Source organism: Somniosus microcephalus, chromosome 1, assembly GCF_052327205.1.
Source record: "Somniosus microcephalus isolate GS21.2 chromosome 1, FLI_Smic_1.0, whole genome shotgun sequence".
NCBI classification, from domain to species: Eukaryota; Metazoa; Chordata; class Chondrichthyes; order Squaliformes; family Somniosidae; genus Somniosus; species Somniosus microcephalus.
Genome location: NC_140987.1, coordinates 73,884,713 through 73,909,122, shown reverse-complemented (window position 1 = coordinate 73,909,122; position 24,410 = coordinate 73,884,713). Strand labels below are relative to the sequence as shown.

At 42.3% G+C, this 24,410-nt stretch overlaps 1 protein-coding gene across 1 annotated transcript in view; it reads left to right on the top strand.

Annotated features, from left to right (window-relative positions):
* rest (RE1-silencing transcription factor) overlaps window positions 1–22,770 on the top strand; it is a 50,218-nt gene extending 27,448 nt beyond the window's left edge. The window contains exons 3-4 of the mRNA XM_085983062.1: window positions 2,877–2,960; window positions 15,512–22,770. Of these exons, the coding sequence (XP_085839188.1) occupies window positions 2,877–2,960; window positions 15,512–17,556 (2,129 nt within the window). The 3' untranslated portion in view covers window positions 17,557–22,770. The remainder of the gene's footprint in view (window positions 1–2,876; window positions 2,961–15,511) is intronic.
* Window positions 22,771–24,410: the final 1,640 nt, after the last annotated feature.

Sequence of the window (24,410 nt, the reverse complement as noted above, 5' to 3'; positions counted from 1 at the left end):
TCAAACAAGCGTGCTAAGCTTGAATAAAGGAGACTATGCAGGTATGAGAGTGGAATTGATTAGAGTGGACTGGGAAAATAGATTAAAGGGTAAGACGGTACATGATCAGTGGTGTACATTTAAGGAGTTATTTTACAACTTCCAAAAAATATATATTCCACTGAGGAAAAAAGGGTGTAAAAGAAAAGATAGCCATCCGTGGCTAAGTAAAGTAATTAAGGATAGTATCCGACTAAAAACAAGGGCATATAAGGTAGCCAAATCTAGTGGGAGGATAGAAGGTTGGGAAGTCTTTAAAAGACAGCAAAAAATAACTAAAAGATTGATTAAGAAAGGGAAGATAGATTATGAAAGTAAATTAGCAAAAAATATAAAAACGGATAGCAAAAGTTTCTATAGTTATATAAAAAGAAAAAGGGTGGCTAAAGTAAATGTTGGTCCCTTAGAGGATGAGACTGGGAAATTAATGGTGGGAAACATGGAGATGGCAAAAGCGCTGAACAAATATTTTGTATCAGTCTTTACGGTAAAGGACACTAAGAATATCCCAACACTGGACAAACAGGGGGCTCTAGGGGGAGAGGAGCTAAATACGATTAAAATCACTAAGGAAGTGGTACTTGGTAAAATAATGGGCCTTAAGCTGGATAAATCCCCTGGACCTGATGGCTTACATCCTAGGGTCTTGAGGGAAGTGGCGGTAGGGATTGTGGATGCATTGGTAATTTTCCAAAACTCCCTGGACTCAGCAAAGGTCCCGGCAGATTGGAAAACTGCTAATGTAACACCCTTATTTAAAAAGGGTAGTAGGCAGAAGGCTGGAAACTATAGACCTGTTAGCCTAACATCTGTGGTTGGTAAAATGTTAGAGTCCATTATTAAGGAGACAGTAATGGGACATTTGGATAAACATAATTTAATAGGACAAAGTCAGCATGGTTTCATGAAGGGGAAGTCATGTTTGACAAATTTGCTTGAGTTCTTTGAGGAAGTAACATACAGGGTGGATAAAGGAGAACCAGTGGACGTAGTGTATTTAGACTTCCAAAAGGCATTTGACAAGGTGCCACAGAAAAGATTATTGCTCAAGATAAAAAATCACAGGATTGGGGGTAATATTCTGGCGTGGGTGGAGAATTGGCTCTCTAACAGAAAGCAGAGAGTTGGGATAAATGGTTCATTCTCAGACTGGCAATCAGTAACTAGTGGTGTTCTGCAGGGGTCAGTGCTGGGTCCCCAACTCTTTACAATCTATATTAACGATTTGGAGGAGGGGACCGAGTGTAACATATCAAAGTTTGCAGATGATACAAAGATGGGAGGGAAAGTAGTGAGTGAGGAGGACATAAAAAACCTGCAAAGTGACATAGACAGGCTAAGTAAGTGGGCAGAGATTTGGCAGATGGAATACAATACTGGAAAGTGTGAGGTTATGCACTTTGGCAGGAAAAATCATAGAGCAAGTTATTATCTTAATGGCAAGAAACTGGAAAGTACTGTAGTACAAAGGGATCTGGGGGGTCCTGGTGCACGAAACTCAAAAAGTTAGTATGCAGGTGCAGCAAGTGATCAAGAAGGCCAATGGAATGTTGGCTTTTATTGCTAGGGGGATAGAATATAAAAACAGGGAGGTATTGCTGCAGTTATACAAGGTATTGGTGAGACCGCACCTGGAATACTGCATACAGTTTTGGTGTCCATACTTAAGAAAAGACATACTTGCTCTCGAGTCAGTACAAAGAAGGTTCACTCGGTTAATCCCGGGGATGAGGGGGTGGTCATATGAGGAGAGGTTGAGTAGATTGGGACTCTACTCATTGGAGTTCAGAAGAATAAGAGGCGATCTTATTGAAACATACAAGATTGTGAAGGGGCTTGATCGGGTGGATGCGGTGAGGATGTTCCCAATGATGGGTGAAACTAGAACTAGGGGGCATAATCTTAAAATAAGGGGCTGCTCATTCAAAGCTGAGATGAGGAGAAACTTCTTCACTCAGAGGGTGGTAGGTTTGTGGAATTTGCTGCCCCAGAAAGCTGTGGAAGCTACATCATTAAATAAATTTAAAACAGAAATAGATAGTTTCCTAGAAGTAAAGGGAATTAAGGGTTACGGGGAGCGGGCAGGAAATTGGACATGAGTCTAGGTTCGGAATGGTCATGGCCCTGTGGGTAGTGGAGCGGGCCCAGGGGCCGTGTAGCCTGGTTCTGCTCCTACTTCTTGTGTTCTAATTCTGTGTTAGATTTCAGGAGATGGTTTTATTCCTGTTCCTGGCTGGGGTGGAGACCGCCTTTACAGAAGGTAAGTACTGTAGAAAATATAGGGACAGAGTGATCTCCTGGACGAGTTTCGATCGCCTAGATGGGTTGGAGAGGAATTTCCCAGATTTTTTCTCCCAAATTAGCCATTGGGTTTTTTATCTGGTTTTTCGCCTCTCCCGGGAGATCACATGGGTTCGGGTGGGATGGAGAGTGATAGAAGATTTGAGGTTAGGATCAGATCAGCCATGATCTTATTGAATGGTGGAGCAGGCTCGAGGGGCCGATTGTCCTACTCCTCCTATTTCTTATGTTCAATCCACGTTCTCATTAATTTGCATATATGCTAAGATGCTGATATGAACAGCTCTTGGTGTTCTGATTTAGGATTTATTTACCAGAGTGGCAACAGCACCAGGAACATCCCTTTCCAAACCTCCAGGCCCATGAAAGACACACCAGAGTGAGAAATATAAGCCCAAATAGGCACGAGTGGCCCAGGCTCTGAGGGCTGAATTGCCAGGGCTCCCGGAGCACAGTTTGGGCAGCCTAGCATAAAGTTTTCAACTTCTAAAATACAGTAGTATTCTCTTTTTACTATAAGTGTACTTGTTTCACAGGTGAACGGCCTTACAAGTGCCCGCAGTGTACTTACTCAAGTTCTCAGAAAACTCATCTGACCAGGCACATGCGTACACATTCAGGTTAGTATAATGAGTGGTGAGTGAGTCATGTTTTGTTGTAATTTCAGATGAATTAATGGAAGCATGATATTGCATCTTTATGAAAGGAGCTATCAATTCAGGAAACGTGAGTTTCAGACGGCCATAGCAGTTTCAGAATTTGAATTCAGTTTTTTTTTTAGATCTGAAAATAAAAGGTTGATGTCAGTAAAAGTGACCATCAAGCTATTGGATTGTCATAAAATGCAACTGGTTCACTAATGTCCTTCAGGGAAGGAAACCTGATGTCCTTGCCTGGTCACTCCAGTCCCACATCAATGTGGTTGACTCTTAACTGCTCTCTGAAGTTGCCTAGCAAGCTACTCAGTTGTATCAAAACTGCTGCCAGGAATCCAAGAAGAAAACTGACCACCACCTTTTCGGGCTAGGGCTGGGCAATAAATGCAGGCCTTGCCAGTGATGCACACATCTCGAGACTGATTTTTTTAAATTAAGGGTGTTCTACTCCCCATGATTGTTTTTACTAACATTTTGCTTAGTGTCACAAATGCTCAACTTAAATTCAACCCTCAGCTGTGAGTTACAAGAAAATGTTCTTGATTTTTCCTCCCCACCCTCATAAATGCCACTCTTGAAAGCACTTTTGCTGCAGTAAGTACCCTTACTATGTGTAACCCTAGACAGTGAGTGTCAGCAAACATTTCGACCGTAGAACGCATCACAGGCGAGCTCTGTCCTGTCCTCTGATGTCCACATATGTACGGATTCCGATGCTGTTAGTGATTGGGAGCAAGAGCTCTGGCTGATTTTTCCCTTCCTAACTGAGCGGTGCGGAGGCCAATTGTAGTCCCCCAGATGGGATCAGCTAACTTGCCACAGACTGGGATTAATCCTGGACCTTTTGCTTTTTATGGCTTCGGCTACATTGTACAGTGCCTTTAACCAACAGACCATCAGGGAAGCTCCTTGACCATTTATAAAATATAACTTGCTGTCGTTTAGGTTATTTATGATGTAATTGAACAAGCGTAGCAATTAATGCAGTCCATAATTCTTCAAACTGATTTTTTCATAAATTAGCCTATTTTTAAAACCTTTTAAATGCAGCATTCACTGACCGCTCGTATATGTTTCAGTGCATTAATGTGACTTTCCAAAAAGGTGATTTGCTTTTGGTATTTTTTTTTAGGTGCAAAACCTTTTTCAAATTATTTTCTCAGCAACAGTCCTCCTTTGGAATGCATTACTGAGCTGCTTATTGCTTTCAGTTATACAACCACAACAGGAATGTCAATTTTTCCCTCTCTCAAAATGTCAACTATTTCAGCTGGCTGCATTGTTCCATTGTTGGAATGGTAAATGTTGATAGTAGCTGGCCTTAGGTTAAAGGTGTAACATTTCTGACATTTATTGCAACTACTGAATTCAGATGTGTGATGTTTAGATATTATCTAACTTCAAGCGCTTTTTAGACTTTTTTTTGAGTTTTGTTCTGTATTTCAAAAAGTACCATTTTGAATATAAATTGTCAGCATACGTGTTGGTTCAGCCAGATAAGCCAATGAGCAACTGAATCATGAGAACCAGAAAGGTCCACGGGTTGATTCCTCCCCTTGCAGAGTTTGCTGATCTCAGCTAGGCCGGTGTTAGGGGTGCTACAATTAGCCCTGGTGCCCCGGTATTAGGAAGAGCAACATCAGCCAGTAGCCGCTTCCTGATTACTCTTGAGTTGTCCCCACTGGAAGTACACGTGAGGATAGGATTGGGGATGCTGTCCCATCCTTGGATGAATAACCTGCTGACACTCCTACATAAAAGGATGGCAACTCGAGTGAGCTGCTGGAAATGCAACCAGGAACTGAGAAACTGCAAAGGGTCAGTGCCTTGGAGTGACGACATTGGCAGAAAAACAGGAAAAAATGGTAAGTTTATGAATTGTAAAATGCTCATTCCTCCTCATTCATTCAACTTCCACATGCAAATGGAATAAAGCTATCATCAAGTGATCGAGAGAACCATTCATTGCTATAACAATCCAGATAAACTTGCACACTTAAAGCTTACAGTGCTAAATAGAAATATTTTGTCATTAGGTGGACGATAATGGCTACAACCCCATAGAGTGTGATATATCTGCTATTCGCACCTATTTATAACATTTGCTGTATTGAGGGCTATTACCTGGTTCATTGAGGACTTGTGTGGCAGTTGTTGTCCACCAGTGGTGGGAAATTTAGCTTTTAAACATTCTTTGGTGTTCAGGAAAAGTGCATGGACAATACAATATTTTGAAAGGCTTACCACACCTACCTGGGACTTGAGCCTTATTTTGTACCAGTTTGTTTAAATCGCTTTGATTTCCACTGACCTTCAACAACTTTCTTAAGATTGTTCTATGTCTGCTTATTGCAGCTTCAGTTTAATAAACTGTATGTTGTGATGGAAGGACCCATCATATTTGGTGTACAATATTTGACATCAGTCATCAAAAACTTCCTGAAGTCACTGTCTACTTTCCTCCCCATCTCATCCTGTCCAGTTCTGTAATACTGAAAACTAAAATGTTATCCATTTCACTAGACAGTTTTAGTGAATACTACAGACACTTAATTCATTGAAGACCACGTTTGCAGTTCACGCCTAAAATGTTATGCATTTCAGTTCCGCAAGAAATGATGCTGAAAATGTTATGCAAGTTTCTCCCATTTTTATTGGTATAGAACATAGAAACATAGAAGATAGGAGCAGGAGTAGGCCATTCGGCCCCTCGAGCCTGCTCCGCCATTCAATGAGATCATGGCTGATCGTCCAAATTCAGTACCCTGTTCCTGCCTTCTCTCCATATCCCTTGATCTCTTTAGCCTTAAGAAATATATCCAACTCCTTCTTCAATATATTTAATGAATTGGCCTCTACTGCCTTCTTTGGCAGAGAATTCCACAGGTTCACCAATCTCTGGGTGAAGAAATTCCTCCTCATCTCTGTCCTAAATGGCTTACCCCTTATCCTTAGACTGTGACCCCTGGTTCTCGACTCCCCGACCATCGGGAACATCCTTCCAGCATCTAGTCTGTCTAGTCCTGTTAGAATTTTATACGTTTCGATGAGATCCCCTCTCATTCTTCTAAACTCCAGCGAGTACAAGCCCAATCGACCCAATCTCTCCTCATACGTCATTCCTGCCATCCCAGGTATCAGCCTGGTGAATCTTCGCTGCACTCCTTCCATGGCAAGAACATCCTTCCTCAGATAAGGCGACCAAAACTGCACACAATACTCAAGATGTGGCCTCACCAAGGCCCTGTACAACTGCAGCAAGACATCCTTGTTCCTGCACTCAAACCCTCTCGCTACGAAGGCCAACATACCATTTGCCTTCTTAACCGCCTGCTGCACCTGCATGCTTGCTTTCAGCGACTGGTGCACAAGGACGCCCAGGTCTCGTTGCACTTCCCCTTCTCCCAATCTATTGCCATTTAGATAATGATCTGCCTTCCTGTTTTTGTCACCAAAGTGGATAACCTCGCATTTATCCACGTTATATTGCATCTGCCATGCTTCTGCCCAATCACCCAACCTGTCCAAATCATACTGGAGTTTCTCGGCATCCTCCTCACAGCACACACGCCCACCCAGCTTTGTGTCGTCTGCAAACTTGGAGATATTACATCTAGTTCCCTCGTCCAGATCATTTATATGTATTGTGAATAACTGGGGTCCAAAGACCGATCCTGCGGTACCCCACTAGTCACTGCCTGCCACTCGGAAAAAGAGCCGTTTATTCCAACTCTTTGCTTTCTGTCTGCCAACCAGTTCTTTATCCAAGTCAATACCTTGCCCCCCAATCCCATGTGCCTTAATTTTACATGCTAATCTCTTATGTGGGACCTTATCGAAAGCCTTTTGATAATCCAAATACACCACATCCACTGGTTCTCCCTTATCTATTTTATCAGTTACATCCTCAAAGAATTCCAGTAGATTAGTCAAGCACGATTTACCTTTTGTAAAGCCATGTTGACTTTGTCCGATCCGGTCACTTTTTTCCAAGTGCTCTGCTATTACATCCTTTATAATGGACTCTAGCATTTTCCCCACTACCGATGTCAGGCTTACCGGTCTATAATTCCCCGTTTTCTCTCTACCACCCTTTTTGAACAGTGGGGTAACATTAGCTACCTGCCAATGCATGGGTACTGTTCCAGAGTCTATCGAATTTTGGAAGATGACCAGCAATGCATCTACTATTTCTAGGGCCACTTCCTTAAGTACCCTAGAATATAGATGAGCAGGCCCTGGGGATTTATCGGCCCTCAATCCCATCAATTTCCCTAACACCATTTCCTTACAAATACTGATTTCTATCAGTTCCTCCCTTTCATTAGACCTTATTTTCCCCGACATCTTTGGGAGGTTATGTGTGTCCTCCTTTGTGAAGACAGAACCAAAGTATGTATTTAATTGGTCAGCCATTTCTTTGTTCCCCATTATAAATTCCCCTGATTCTGACTGCAAGGGACCTACGCTTGACTTCACCAATCTTTTTCTCTTCACATATTTATAAAAGCTTTTACAGTCAGTTTTTATGTTCCCTGCAAGCTTACTCTCATACTCTATTTTCCCCCTCTTAATTAATCCCTTTGTCCTCCTTTGTTGGATCCTAAACTGCTCCCAATCCTCAGGTTTACTGCTTTTTCTGGCCAATTTATATGTCCTCTCCTTGGATCTTATATTATCCCTAATTTCCCTTGTTAGCCACAGTTGAGTCACCTTTTTTGATTTTTTTATGCCAAACTGGGATGAACAAATTCTGTAGTTCATCCATGCGATCTTTGAATGTTTGCCATTGCCCATCCACCGTCAACCCTTTGAGTGACATTCCCCAATCAATCCTACCCAACTCGCACCTCATACCATCTTAGTCTCCTTTATTTAAATTCAGGACCCTAGTCTCTGAGTCACCTATTTCACTCTCCATCTTAATGAAGAATTCTATCATATTATGATCGCTCCGACCCAAGGGGCCTCACACAACAAGATTGCTAATTAATCCTTTCTCATTACATAATACCCAGTCTAAGATGGCCTGATCTCTAGTTGGTTCCTCGACATAGAAATGGCTGAAGACACTGGATACTGCAAAGGCTATGGGCCCTGACAACATTCCGGCAGTAGTACTGAAGACTTGTGCTCCAGAACTAGCTGCGCCCCTAGCTAAGCTGTTCCAGTACAGCTACAACACTGGCATCTACCCGGCAATGTGGAAAATTGCCCAAGTATGTCCTGTCTACAAAAAGCAGGACAAATCCGACCCGGCCAATTACCGTCCCATCAGTCTACTCTCAATCATCAGCAAAGTGATGGAAGGTGTCGTCGACAGTGCTATCAAGCGGGACTTACTCAGCAATAACCTGCTAACTGACGCGCAGTTTGGGTTCCGCCAGGGCCACTCAGCTGCTGACCTCATTACAGCCTTGGTCCAAACATGGATAAAAGAGCTGAACTCGAGGTGAGGTGAGAGTGACTGCCCTTGACATCAAGGCAGCATTTGATCGAGTGTGGCATCAAGGAGCCCTAGCAAAATTGAAGTCAATGGGAATCAAGGGGAAAACTCTCCATTGGTTGGAATCATACCTAGCACAAAGGAAGTTGGCTGTGGTTGTTGGAGGTCATTCATCTCAATCACATGACATCACTGCAGGAGTTCCTCAGGGCAGTGTCCTAGGCCCAACCATCTTCAGCTGTTTCATCAATGACCTTCCCTCCATCATAAGGTCAGGAGTGGGGATGTTCTCTGATGATTGCACACTGTTCAGCACCATTTGAGACTCGTCAGATACTGACGCAGTCCGTGTCCATATGCAGCAAGACCTGGACAACATTCAGACTTGGGCTGACAAGTGGCAAGTAACATTCGCACCACACAAGTGCCAGGCAATGACCATCTCCAACAAGCGAGACTCTAACCATCTCCCCTTGACATTCAATGGCATTACCATCGTTGAATCCCCCACTATCAACATCCTGGGGGTTACCATTGATCAGAAACTGAACTGGACCAGCCATATAAATACTGTGGCTACAAGAGCAGGCCAGAGACTGGGAATTCTGAGGAGAGTGTCTCACCTCCTGACTCCCCAAAGCCTTTCCACCATCTACAAGGCACAAGTAAGGAGTGTGATGGAATACTCTCCACTTGCCTGGATGAGTGCAGCTCCAACAACACTCAAGAAGCTCGACACCATTCAGGATAAAGCAGCCCGCTTGATTGGCACTCCATCCACCACCTTCAACATTCACTCCCTCCACCACTGACGCACTGTGGCTGCAGTGTGTACCATCTACAAGATGCACTGCAGCAACTCGCCAAAGCTCCTTCAACAGCACCTTCCAAACCCGCGACCTCTACCACTTAGAAGGACAAGGGCAGCAGACGCATGGGAACATCACCACCTACAAGTTCCCCTCCAAGCCACACACCATCCTGACTTGGACCTGTATCGCCGTTCCTTCACTGTCGCTGGGCCAAAATCCTTGAACTCCCTTCCTAACAGCATTGTGGGTGTACCTACACCATATGGACTGCAGCGGTTCAAGAAGGCGGCTCACCACCATCTTCTCGAGGGCAATTAGGGATGGGCACTAAATGCAGGCCTAGCCAGCGACGCCCACATCCCATCAATGAATAAAAATAAATAAATATTGGTCCAGGAAACCATCCCGTATACACTCCAGGAATTCCTCCTCCACAGTATTGTTACTAATTTGGTTAGCCCAATCTATATGTAGATTAAAGTCACCCATGATAACTGCTGTGCCTTTATTGCACGCTTCTCTAATTTCCCGTTTAATGCCATCCCCGACCTCCACATTACTGTTTGGAGGTCTATATACCACTCCCACTAACGTTTTCTGCCCCATGGTATTTCTCAGTTCTACCCATACAGATTCCACATCATCAGAGCTAATATCCTTCCTTACTATTGTGTTAATCCCCTCTTTAACCAGCAATGCTACCCCACCTCCTTTTCCTTTCTGCCTATCTTTCCTGAATATTGAATACCCCTGGATGTTGAGTTCCCAGCCTTGGCCACCCTGGAGTCATGTTTCCGTAATCACAATCATATCATATTCGTTTACCTCTATTTGCGCAGCTAATACATCCACCTTATTACGAGTGCTCCTCGCATTAAGACACAAAGGCCTAGAAATTCAGTGGTGTTAGCGCCCACTTAGCGCCTAAAGAGGTCTTTAGCGCCGGCGCTGTTGGTAGCCTGGAATTCAGTGTAGCGCAAATGGTGGCGTTAGCCGGTAGCGCTGCGCCGGCACCGATGACGTCATCGGTGTGCGCAGCGCCCCGGTTCCAACGTGATGCCGGCCCGACGCCCAAATTCAGTTGCCGCCGTCTCTCCCGTAGCGGGCGCAAAGAGCGTTTGTAAAACGGGGCCTTGCAGCTCCGAGAGGCCGGGGCGTAAAGGTGGAGGTGCGGCCGGCCGCTTTCCCGGCGGCCGCTTGGCCGCTCCTTCCTCCCCGGACTCCCACACCACCACCCCCGCGGCATTGGTCTCTGACCCCCGCGAGCCCGGCACTTCTCCGTGGTGCCGGGCTCATTTGCTGGGGGAATCCAGCGGCGATCTCACGGCTGCAGGCAGCTCCTCCTTAAGAGAAGGAGAAGGCCTGCAGTACCCCAGCCTGCCGCACCGCATCGGGTGGCGCTGCGGCAGCTGGACGCCTGAAATTGACTTTCAGCGCCCCAAGCGGAGGCGGCCAAACCCTGCAATAGCGCCCGCCTCCGTCTTGGGGCGCTGCAACTGAATTTCAGGCGGGCGCTACGGGAATCTGGGCGTGCGCTAACTTTCGGGCGCTAAAGACCTGGCGCAGCGATAGCGAATTTCTAGGCCAGTGCCTTCAGGCTTGTTTTTTTAACGCTCTTAGATCTTTTAGAATTATTATTTACTGTGGCCATGGCCTTAGCTTTCTACACTGGTAGAAACAAGGCCGCCTTCGTTTGAATGATTTGGAGGTTGAACACCTACCTACCACATTCTTGTGGTTTTCCACCTTTCTTTGAAACTCATTCAATATAAAGCTCCGTTGTTGTCTTAGTGTAAGTTCATTAGCTCTGCTGCTAGCAGTTTCCTTTTAAGAGTTGAGGTCCAGTTCCCGAACCAGCCTTTTGTACTGATTACTTCAACTCACATCAGAACTAATTGCCCCTTACCAGTTCAGAGTAAAAAGCAAAGTGAAATAAGATTAAGTATCTGCAATATTCACTAAAACTGTCTGGTTAAATGGATAACATTTTAGTTTTTACTATTATAGGATGGGATGGGGAGGAATGTAGGCAGTGACTTCAGGAAGTTTTTGATTACTGATGAGGTCCAATGACTGGCCATGTTGCCTGAAATTTAGGCCCTAAATAGGGAACATAATCAGTCAGTCATCCAGTGCGATCATATTGGTTGAGGTGGATATCAATTGCCAAACAGAAAATGTAGTACATTGTAGAATTTGATCACAATGAGACTAATTTAGGGGTGTAGAAGTTTCATATGGGTTACTATTTGAAAACTACAATAAAGGGAATGGGGAGCACAGAAAGTTTGTGTAATGTTTTATTACCTAAGTTTCCACAGTGATTCAATCTTTGACTTTTCATTGCGATGTGTTTTCTTAGCAGACTTGTACTGAACTTAATTCCCATGCCACCTGCAGTTTTTATTTACATCATCAGTTGGTAAAGCACAGAGAGGGAAGAAAGGAAGTAACCATCTGGTCGGGCATCATGATGGGGATTTTCATGTGCGACCCCACCCGAAATTGGATCATTGCAGTGGAAATGGTGGGAAAATGGGGCATTGAGGCTGCCCCATCCTTCCAACCCACTATATGCAAATGGCTCTGGGACCAAGAGGGTTTTCCTTCTTTCTGCCCATGTTACGGCTGCTTCCCAGGCTGCCATGGGGAAGATGGTGGTGGGCCTCAGGAAGTGGCAGTAACTGCCCTGAAGTGTCCCATGCAGGATGAGGGCGTTGGAGTGGCTTCCTCTCCCTCCATTATGCCCCCAGTGACCACCTACCCGTTGACAGTTATGGTCTCTACTGAGGCCTTCAGTGGGTCTCCATTTCAGATCTTCGACACTGCTTTCATGTAAGAATCTGGCAAAAAGTTAGCTTTAAGTAGTTGTTTTCTAGTTCGAAGGACCTGAATTCTTGGATCTCTGCTATCCTTAAGTGTGCAACTGTAGCGTTCATTGGGGGCGAAGCAGGTTCCCCTTGCATGAACAGTAGCGTCTGATGCAAAGCAACTTCTCTTCACTTCAATGCTGCAGTTATAGTGTAAATGCAGCCTGAATCTGGAGTAGGGTCCTAACCTGACAATGAAGTGAAACTCCATTTAAGGGAGTCTTAACACTGATTCTCTGTGGAGTTAACACCCAACTTGTACCACGAGTTTAGCATCAGTGCAAAGCTAAAACTGCACTGCATCAGCACTAACCTTGTAGTGTAAACTCTCCATTGCCATGCATACCTGGATTTCTTAATTGAAAAAAAATTGCTTTTGCCAGCTTTCAGAAAGATTGTTAGAGCACTTACTAGTTTTCAGATCCACTCCCTAAACACACAACCCTCTCCCCATTGCCGTGACTAAAGGCTATTCTGCTTCTGGCCTTTTGCCGTTTTCACTTTTTAATAGCTGCAGAGTCACACGAACTGTGTTGCAATTTCTCCCTCTCATTAAGTGGCAGCACCTCCCCCAATAATCCAACTTCGAACTGGACCTCATTGTGTGGAGATTGTAGTTTTGAACCCAACCCACTGTAATGCAGTATTTCAATACACTACTGGGCAACCAGGCTGTTGTTTATTCTGTGGGTGATTGTACACTAGACTGCTATCATTAACTGCAGTTACTATTCCTTATAGCACCACCTTTTTCTTTGAAGTCAATCAAGAGCCTGCATGCTGGTAGCATCAGTGGAATGACCAGCTCAAACCTTGACACAGTTTTCCGATCGACAGTCGGAAGTGACCTGAATACCCGATGAATTAACTCATCGGAGCTTCAGGGAATTGAGTACTCCAAAATTAGATATGTTAATGTTACTGGAAGTGTTAATTTTTTTAAATAAATCTGTGTGTTTTAAGATGATTATGGTCTACCCGCAGAATATTAAGAGTTTTGCACCATTAGTTGTGTGTTACTGTATAGAAACTCTTTAACCTGTGTGGAAAAACTCATAAGTGACTCATGACTGATGGGTCCTCCACACTTGCCAAAGGACTCCCGTCATAATATCCGACTGGTTTGACATCCTGTTCATGAGCTCATGTCGTCAAATATGCTTTTGAGGAGCAGCCCAAGAACCACTTCTAAGCAGAATTTCATACGATGGGGAACAGTTGTCCTCTCCAATTCAGACTGGCAGTGTAAACTAATTGTAACCAGAATTCATTATTTGCTGAGTCACATTTCTGCCACAAAATGCAAATGCTTGTGATCAAATGGCATGGTCTGCATACAAAATACAGTCCAAATGTGATGAGAGGGTCCTGATGAGGCTGTGTCAGATACTCCAGTCTTCTTCGTCACATTTATGAGGTGGATTACCTTTGCATGGATTTCTCTTTCACAGTGGAATGTAAAATTGCTGACTGTATGCTTAACCTGTTTATTACAGTATTATGTCAGGTGAAAGATTATGGTTTTTGATGAGCTGTTTTCTTTTGTACTGTATAACTTTAATGTGTTTGTAAAGTGTGGTAAGGCTGCTATTCATTACATGTTAATTTCCATTTTCCTACAATGCCTTCACTGGACCAGATGGCTTTTGATTCCATTCTGTTATGGCAAGTTTTTTCTTTCTGGTCAGTATTGGTAGGTATTAACATTTAGTTTGCAATAACAAAGGTTATCTGGCATGGTATGTTTTTTAAGTTACTCAGTCAGATTTTTGTACTTTATTTCATAGAATCATTGAAATTACAGTACAGAAGGAGTCCATTCAGCCCATTGTACCTGTACCCCGCCTAACTCTTCAATGGGCACACCTGCTCTACTTCCATTTTCCTGCCATTTTCTCATACCCTAGGGGATGTCTGTTATTTGAGGACAGGGTTTATGGTCTTGTTTGCTTAAACTTGGGGGGGAAGAGTACACTTTTTGCACGAGCAGCACATTGGGAGGAAATCCATCAGATGTGGAGCTGCATCTGCTGAGATTATAAGGCCAGTATTGGTTCTTGTAACCGCCTGCACTCTGCCTGTGGTTGGGCAAGTACCAGTTGGTTTGGGCATCCCCTTTTTTTTTCAAGGCCTACAAAACACAAGATCCCTCCTTCCCCAGATACCCAAGCCGCCTTACAGGAGAATTACATGGGAGGAGAACATAAGCCCATGTTAACCGCTGGCTAAACTTATCCCAGGCCATCAGTGTAACTATAAACCTGAGACCACCGTATTCCACAGCCCACCTTTATTCCAGGGCCATGACTGTTTTGCACCATCCCTTCAGCCTGCTCTATCCCTGGAAAAGGCACAGTGCCAGCAAAGGTCCAGTATGTTTTCCTGCAAGTGCAATACAAATTGTATACTCTATACGGACTTTAAAGGAAATCTGATACTGATATGTGACCACCTACAATAAATATATCAATGTAACTTTTCTTTCTTGTTCCTTACTTTATAACGAATGCAAAAAAAAATCCTTTATTATCATACTTTTTAAGTGATAAAAGAACATTTTAAGTGTCTATTTTTAAACATGCCTCACTGTTCCCTACAGTGAAATGTAATATTCTTGAGATCCTAAATAATGTTTGAACTTCCTCACTCCAAGCATTGTGGTGTTGTAATGATGACCAAGCTCAGTGAAGTACTACTGAAAGTAGTATGTGCATGTTATTATGTATTTGGCAGTTTAGTGTGTTTGTACATGCATGTGTATAGTCTTTGAATTGTTACGTCAGTGGCTTGTCATACCTTTCAGTATCTGTGATGCTATAGTTTTGCATTGTCATCCTAGTGTCTGTTCTTTGTGTTGACATTCTGGTGCTGGGGCAAAAAAATCAAAAGATTCTGGTGACTTCAGATGGAGTGAATTCCTAGAATGGTTATCTTCAAGGTTAAAGACTATAATTCATCATTTATTTTCACAACTGAAAAGTTGCTTAAAAGCATAGAAATACAGCAGTAATGTAAAGATCAGTGAGATGATAGATACCTCAAAACAAATATATGTAATTGCTCAATATCATTCCAGGCAGTTCGCTGAAGTCCAGAAGTTCGTTGTGAAACTGAATTTCAAATTTCATGTGCACCTCGTCATTGTGATGAAAATATTAAATCTTTGTTTCTAAACTGTAGTTGAATGTACATGCATTCTGCAAACTGTATGGATTGTAAACTGAAATAAGATAGTCAAGTGCTTCAACGCACTCTAATTCAGTTAAGTATAGTGTACCCCCAGACCAGTTCAGTGACAATCACGTGACACTGTCTGAAGGGTCAGTGGATATTTTGTCATAATGCGCTGTCCAGTAACTAAAGGTTTCTATTCATGTATTTCAACAGGCGAGAAGCCATTTAAATGTGATCAATGCAACTATGTAGCATCAAACCAGCACGAGGTGACACGACACGCCAGACAAGTTCACAACGGACCCAAACCGTTAACCTGCCCTCACTGTGAATACAGAACGGCTGACCGCAGCAACTTCAAAAAACACGTTGAGCTCCATGTGAATCCACGGCAGTTTCTGTGCCCTGTCTGTAAGTATGCAGCTTCCAAGAAGTGCAACTTGCAGTATCACATAAAGTCCAAGCACCCGCATTGCAGTGATATTACCATGGATGTGTCAAAGGTGAAGTTGCGCACCAAACGACTCGAACTGGACATTCCTATCGCCAAAATGGGCAAGAAAATGGCAGAGAAACTGCAACTGAAAAGAGCGGAGAATTCAGGCGAGATCACTGCCAAGCCTGAGAAAAGTACACCTGTGTCAAAGGAGCGAGGTTTCGGCACCATAAGCTCAAAGAGTCAAAGGATGAAGACCCGAAATCATAAAGTTTTCAACAACAAGCTCCCACCAAGAAAAAGGGAAACTGATGCGGAGAAGGGAAGGAAAATCAAGGGTAGCAAAAGAAAGAGATGTTCGACAGAGGTGTCTTTGCAGCAGGAGCCTGGGGGTGAGACTCATACAGAGGCCAAAAGGAGGAAAACATGGAAAGCTAAAGAGTTGGTCGAGCATGAAACACGGAGAAGCAGAATCAAATTGGACAAGTCCTCACGCAAGAAAAATCTTAAATGCAAACAAGCTAAGAAGAAAAACAAAAAGTATAAAAAAGTCTGTGTACATTCTGCTGGTGATGGTCCAGATAAGGGTAAGAAATCTGATCAGCCTGAGCAACAACTGATTCTACCTAAAAAGAAAAGAGATTGCTCCAGAAACACTTCATGCAGTAATCCTAGTGCTGATGGTGTGCACACGAAAGAGGCCCAGAATTCAGAACCGTTCTGGGATATTGTGATGAATGAAACTCCACTTGGTACTGTTGTTGAACAAAATGAAAACCCTCTCTATTTGCATTCTGCAAAAACTGCTTGCGAAATGGTGCCAAGTACCTTGAAAGTGTCCCAAATGTCACCTGACCAGTTAACTGTCTCTGAATCAGAGGAACAAAAGTTGACTGAAAAGTTGATAAACAAAAGTGGAGAGTTGCTTTGCGTAGAGGAAACTCCTATAGCTTGCACAGAACCAACTGGGGTTCCTACTGGTAGTTTTGGGAAAACCGAACGTGCAACTGACTCACCCAAGACCGGCAATTATCTAAATAATTCCGAGTCAAAGGAGATGAATGAAGAAACTAGCTTAATTTCTGACGTTGAAGAAGAAAGGTCTGTTCAGGTGATAAATATTGAACTTGCTTTTGAACTTCCTAACTCGAACAATCCAAATAAAGACCAGGATGGCATTGGTGACCAGGAGGAGGTTCAGGATGGCAAGAGTGACCAGATGGAGGTCCAGGATGATGAGAGTGACCAGATGGAGGTCCGGGATGATGAGAGTGACCAGATGGAGGTCCGGGATGATGAGAGTGAGCAGGTGGAGGTCCAGGATGATGAGAGTGAGCAGGTGGAAGTCCAGGATGGCCAGAACAAGTTGCAGGATGATGAGAACAAGGTTTTGGATGACGTGGATGACCAGAAGAAACTCCAGGGTAGTGCAAATGAGGTCCAGGATGACAAGACTAACCAGGACAAGCTCCAAGATGATGGTGACAAGGTCCGGAATAGCAAGCAGGACCAGAACAAAAAACAGGACAAGGATGAGATGATAGAAATAGATGAAGATGAAGGCATTCACAGCCATGAAGGAAGTGATATCAGTGAAGATTCAGAAGGAAGTGATGACTCTGGTCTGAATGGAGCAAAGTCCACTCCTGATGACAAGATTAACAAAAGGACACTAGAGGAAGGTGTGATTGATGCTCCAGAGAGTTTTGTTTGCATATTCTGTGACCGTATATTCAGTGTGAAAGGAGAGTTTACCAAGCACCTTAATCGCCACTTGGTAAATGTATACTATCTCGAGGAAGCAACAAAAGGCCAGGAATAAGTACAGTCTCGAGATTTGGCGAGTTTGTACCTGTTACAAAGTGATGCAAATCACACTAATGTGATTGAATTTGGGTTTTTTTTGCCTTTCCTTCACAGAACTATTTGTTGCTAACTGCATGTATTTTCTGCTCTTTCAAGTTTCTTGTTCATAATTCAGAGGTAGTACAACAGCATTCATTCACACACGATGGCTAAATCTGTTAATCATGCTTTGTAGCAGTTTTATCAACCACTGAGTTTGAATTTTCATTGCACTATTATTACTCGAAATTGTTTCATTTAATCTGATATAGCAGTTCTGTTCTGTCCCATTGTAAGTACTTGGTAACACTGGACATTGAGATTTTTTTCTGTTTTTACATGACCCAGGGTTTAAGCTGACCTACAATGAGTACCATAGCTGTTCATAATTTAAAAACTCAAGATAGTCAGTGGTTGAATGAAAGATATCAAACTGTTAAGTGTTTGATTTGGATATTTCCTTTGGTAAAGTCAAAAGGATGGCCTTTCACCCAGCAGCCTTGCATTTCAAGGGCATTTGATGCATTTGTGCCCAACATGCATTTTAATCTTGATGTACAATGCATGGAATTAGCCCATTTTCATTGATTTACATTTTAGACAATGTTTCATTAAAAGTTAGCTGATCCCATTTTATCTTTTTAAACCATAACACATACATTTTTACATTGACAGTTCACAGAGCATTTTCAAGATTAAATATTAAAATATCCTGCTTTTCGTTCAAATCACAGGAGTGAGCACTTTGCAAGATGATACCACATCTCAAGTAACTAATGTTACATGCCATGATACTTATTTAGGAGTTTGTAGCAAACAGTTCTTGGCAGCCACACAAGAAAATGATCCAATATGGTGCTTAAACAGCTTATAAAATTGCACGATATAAGTAATCAACTATGCAATATAATTAATTAGTGATAGTTTATATATAGAAATGTTTTCCTGTATCATGTTTTTATATTCGTGTGTTTAACCAGCAGTTTGGGACTTGACGATTAACCAAACCACTGTGCAGCAAACTGATTGGGGGAGTTGTCCTGGTAAAATGCTAAATTATGTTCCATCTGTATTGGACACTGACACAGTTTTCAAAAGGTGAATGTCAAGCACTCCAAATAAGCAGAGGTGTAATAATCCCTTTCTTGCATCCTTCTCAGTTGAAGAGCTGTCACTCGAGGGTGCTCTCATGCCAGCATTCTGTGCAGTAGCACGTACAGCTCTTGGCAATCTGGGCTTTCCTTGTGGGCATTTGCAGATCGACTGTTATAAATGGAACTAATTTGGTCCCAATTTGTTGAGGCAATCTGTTTAATCTGTCTCTAACCAGTGCACCATGTGTAATGGCCCTTTCTTCATATGAGGACTTGTCGCAGTTTTGATGCTGCACTCAAATGCTAGGCCCCTGCACACACACTGAGGATTGTGTAGACCTGGCAGAATTATTGGAATGCAACACTTTGAAAGATTTGCTCACCTCTGATTGACTTAGCTTGTGAGTTGGTATGGCCAAAGAACATAAATTACTGTGATTTCCATTTGGGTTTTTTTCTCCTGAATTAATGATAATGTGTTCAGTATACTGTTTGGAGTAGCCACTTTTGTTGAAGAATATGGAAAATAGTTTAAATGCTGAATAGCATTTTCTTTGCTTTGACAATCATGTTGAGAAACTCATTGTATATCTGTGATCAAATTAAAACTTGTGTTTACGTGGATTTTTAACTGTAATTTGCTTATCTTATAGTTCGTGGTACTCTTTATTACACAAGTTTTGTAATCATTTTGATAAATTATATTAAAACTCGATTACAGTTAAAAATCTGTGACATTACAGTTTGAATAATGAATGCTGTAAGAGGTCTGGAGATTCTGCTCATGCTAATGTGAAAGCATGCTTGTGCTTTTCAATTCTAGAATATTACTCGGCATGCATAGTTTAATCTTTTTGGTACTAAAATGTTAAATGGCTACACCAGCAGCCCTGCATTTCCAATGGTAGGTAGTTAGCACACGACAAATATACAACGAAACATTGTTTGTTTTAAATAAATTTAAAACGCCAACTTTGCTCAGTGGCAGAAGACTTGCATCCTACTTCTTAGAATCTCATTCATCTGAAAGAGCAGCTTTAGCAGGACCTGGGTTAGTTGGCTTGTGTCATGAGTTTATAATTTACTTTCCATCTCATTTTAAATTTCCACTCCGTGCACGGTGACAGCAGCACACAGCGGGAGGAATAAACAGAGTTGTTACTGCTGAATTCAGCACTAACGTTTGCTGTTTATGTTGGTTTTGGCCTGCTCCTTGATAATGAGAACATGAGACCAGCAACTATGCTGTAACCTTTAGTAAGGTGCAATCCTTTCACTGCAGGACTATAGAGGAGATTTGAGTGGGTCTACACACAGGTGCATTGGATCATCTGGGTGCAGCTGGGCGATGACATTTGTTAGCCACGAGATCACTTCAGTAACAGACAGTAGCTTACTAAAATAGTAATTTTGGTTTTTTAATCAAAACTGCAATCTTCAAATTTATTAAATATAAAATATTTTGCATCATCAATAATGTACCTTCACAGCATCCTTTAAAATTTTGATCTGCATTATCACTGTACAGACTGAGGGTGGGAGCAGTCTTGCTACACAATCTGATTTTGAAGAGCTGTTTTTAAAAAAAATAAAAAATAACATGCACAGGGATGAGTTTGTGCATTTTTTAATGTAATGTTAAAAATAATGCCCATTGTGACATTTAGATTTTTAAAAAGTTGATCAGTTTTTATGCAAACACTTAAATTGCAGTGTCCAACTACAGTATGGGTTCCTGTAGATTTAGCTCTCCTGTTAGCTGATAGTGTGCCATTCTTCTTGTCTGAACTATTAGAATCATAGAATCTTGCAGCACTGAAAAGAGGCCATTTGGCCCATTGTGCCAGTGCTGGCTCTTTGAAAGAGCTATCTAATTCATCCCACTCTCCCTGCTATTTCCTCCATAACCCTGCAAATGTTTCCTTTCCAAATATATATCCAATTCCCTTTTGAAAATTACTATTGAATCTGCTTCCACCATCCTTTCAGGCAGTGCATTCCAGATCATAACTTGCTGCATAAAGAAAATTCTCCAATCTCTCCCCTGGTTCTTTTGCCGATTATCTTAAATTTGTGTCATCTGGTGACTGATTCTCCTGCCAGTGGAAACAGTTCCTCCCTATCGACTCGTATCAAAGTCCCTCTACTAAACCTCATTGGGTAGCAGGTTACCCTGTCGAGGGGGTTCACTGCTCAGTTTATGAACCTGTTCTAAACTTTCAGAATGCAACTACTGCTCTTAACTTGCTCCCCAGTGATTGTATTTGGTACAATGCAGATTAATTGGTGTGCTGGCACTTACTGGAATTCGTCAAGAGAGGATGGGAGAATTGTATATGAGAGGTTGGCATAGCAGCCTAATTGCTGTGTTCTTGTTAAAACAGAATGTGTAGTGGAACAAGTGACTAATCTGTTCCTTTATAATAGATTTCCCAGAAGTGTTGGGAGGAAAAGCAGTGTGATCAAACTGCATTAGATCTGAGGGCATAACAACAGCTGATGGTCCTTGACCTAAGGAATAACCGCTTCATGTGATATGCTTTTTAGTGGTTCCCTGATAGTTTCATGATTTGGTAGCTGAGCCACACAGCCCAGAGAGATCCCACCTTTAATTCCTGGTCTGTGCAAATTGCTGCAGTGGAGGCTGTAGAACTGGCTATAGAGGCCTCAGGGAGCCTATTGTTCAGGGAAGTGAAAATTGCCCAGGGTTGCCACTCCTGACCACTGTCCCTGCTGGAAGTGCATTAGTGCGGACATCAGGTGAGGAAAGGATGGGATTTGGCCCCTGTGGTGGAATAGCCTGCTGACGCTCGCTATCAAGGCTCATTCATGACTAGCACCTGTAGAACAGTGTCTCAGGAGAGGAATTGGTTTTCAGCAAATTATGAGGAAAATATCACATGCACTACTTACTGTGTTGCAACTTCACTTAAGTAGGGGTGTGTGAGATTCCAAAATAGTGACAGAAAATGGAGTGTTCCTCGTTATTGCACCCAGTCCAAGAATGTGCACTTTTGGCTTGGTCCTTCAGAATCTGTCTGCAGAATTATGACATTGTAATAACACAACAAAGGGCAAATATATGTTTTGGTCTTCAGTTTAATACATTTGACTTGTGGGTTTAGCAGGAAAACTAATCTGAAGCAGGAGGCAGGAGGAGTAATATTATTTAGTGGTGGGTGGAAGATGTTGAAGGAATATTTAACAAGAAATGTGGGCCATTAATCATTTCAGTAATTTTCTCGGGATGCAGGCGTTGCTGGCAGGGCCGGCATTTATTGCTTATCCCTAGTTGCCCTTGAGAAGATGGTGGTGGACCTTCTTGAAACACTGCAGTCCGTGTGGTGAAGGTGCTCCCACAATGATGTTATGACAGGATAATTCGTCACCAGAATGTCTTGTACAGTACAGTTTTAGCCTATAATATAGCTAATTTAGTATCCAGTGCAGCATGTTTGTAAAGTAGTTAGAAATGAGGCATGTCATATGATTACAGAGCAATCTATAAGGCTGGATAGCTAACAAGAGCAGGCAGGAACACTACATGAGAGCAGTAGGCTAATGTTTGGCTTCGAGCAACTTTTAAACTGGAAAACTGCCAAAATGACAGGAGGCGTACTGTTGCTACAGCATTTTTACAAAGCAGTCACTGCTCTAAGAGACCTCGAGCAGCATGATTCACAAAACACTCTGCCTGTTCAATACAAAAGCGCTGCCACTGGTGCTGGCTTAAAATGGAAGCTTATTAGTAATTCAGAATTGTTTTACAGCATTATCTGTGCAATACTTCTGTTTTTCTGAAGATACCAAAGTAAAAAAAAAATAACCTACTGTACTTCTCTCTGTTTTCAGAATAATAAATAGAATTTTGATTTCAAGGATAAACGTTTGTCAAAGAAAATTACTCCGACAGTTGTGTTGGACAGAATAAAACTCATGGTTATAGTGCAAGGACTATGTGTATAAAAAGGATATTTTTCACAATATTTGCCTTTTTGTTAACTAAAGTTGAAAAAACTAATCTCTTTCTGTAACTTTCTAAAAAGCATCATAGTATTTGGCAAAAGTTTTGCTGCATTAAAGTTTTGAGAGCTGAATTGAGTGTGCCTTTCATTCTGGACTACTTTGTTTTTTTTCTCATACTGGTGTAGTATGGCTATCAACTGATGCACATCTAGGTTGTGATGCCATTGGGTTATGGCACTTCCTTCCCAGAGCAAAGGGCATCAGTTATAATTGTAGAATCACTTAACGCTCCTGTCTACTTGACACTGACTGCTTTCCAGGATTTTCAGCCGAACGACAGCAGAGATATTTTTCTTTGGGACGGGTAGAAAGTGAAATCTGAAGTGTTTACTAGTTATTTAACACCAACTTTTAATGAAGTTGTCTCTGGTACCTCACTGGGCACCAGCTCACAATTATAAAAAAACAACTTGTATTTATATAGCGCCTTTAATGTAGTAAAACGTCCCAAGGCGCTTCACCGGAGTATTTTAAGACAAAACATTTGACACCAAGCCACGTAAGGATAAATTAGGGCAGGTGACCAGAAAGTGATATTACATCTAGTTCCCTCGTCTAGATCATTTATATATATATTGTGAATAGCTGGGGTCCAACACCGATCCCTGCGGTACTCCACTAGTCACTGCCTGCCACTCGGAAAAAGACCCGTTTATTCCAACTCTTTGTTCCTGTCTGCCAACCAGTTCTCTATCCAAGTCAGTACCTTACCCCCAATCCCATGTGCTTTAACTTTACACGCTAATCTCTTATGCAGGACCTTATCGAAAGCCTTCTGAAAGTCCAAATACACCACATCCACTGGTTCTCCTTTATCTATTCTACCAGTTACATCCTCAAAAAATTCCAGTAGATTCGTTAAGCACGATTTACCTTTTGTAAATCCATGTTGACTTTGTCCGATCCTGTCACTGTTTTCCAAGTGCTCCGCTATTGCATCTTTTATAATGGACTCTAGCATCTTCCCCACTACCGATGTCAGGCTTACCGGTCTATAATTCCCTGTTTTCTCTCTTCCCACCTTTTTTAAATAGTGGGGTTACATTAGCTACCCTCCAATCCATGGGATCTGTTCCAGAGTCTATAGAATTTTAGAAGATGACCAGCAATGCATCTACTATTTCTCTGGCCACTTCCTTAAGTACCCTAGGATGTAGATCATCAGGCCCTGGGGATTTATCGACCTTCAATTCCATCAATTTCCCTAGCACCATTTCCCTACAAATACTGATTTCATTCAGTTCCTCCCTCTCATTAGACCCTATATTCACCGACATCCCTGGGAGGTTATTTGTGTCCTCCTTTGTGAAGACAGAACCAAAGTTTGTATTTAATTGGTCTGCCATTTCTTTGTTCCCCATTATAAATTCTCCTGATTCTGACTGCAAGGGACCCACGCGTGACTTCACCAATCTTTTTCTCTTCACATATCTATAGAAGCTTTTACAGTCAGTTTTTATGTTCCCTGCAAGCTTACTCTCATACTCTATTTTCCCCCTTTTAATTAATCCCTTTGTCCTCCTTTGCTGAATCCTAAACTGCTCCCAATCCTCACGTTTATTGCTTTTTCTGGCCAATTTATACGTCCTCTCCTTGGATCTTATGCTATCCCTAATTTCTCTTGTTAGCCACGGTTGAGTCACCTTTTTTTTATTTTTATGCCAAACAGGGATGAACAAATTCTGTAGTTTAGCCATGCGATCTTTAAATA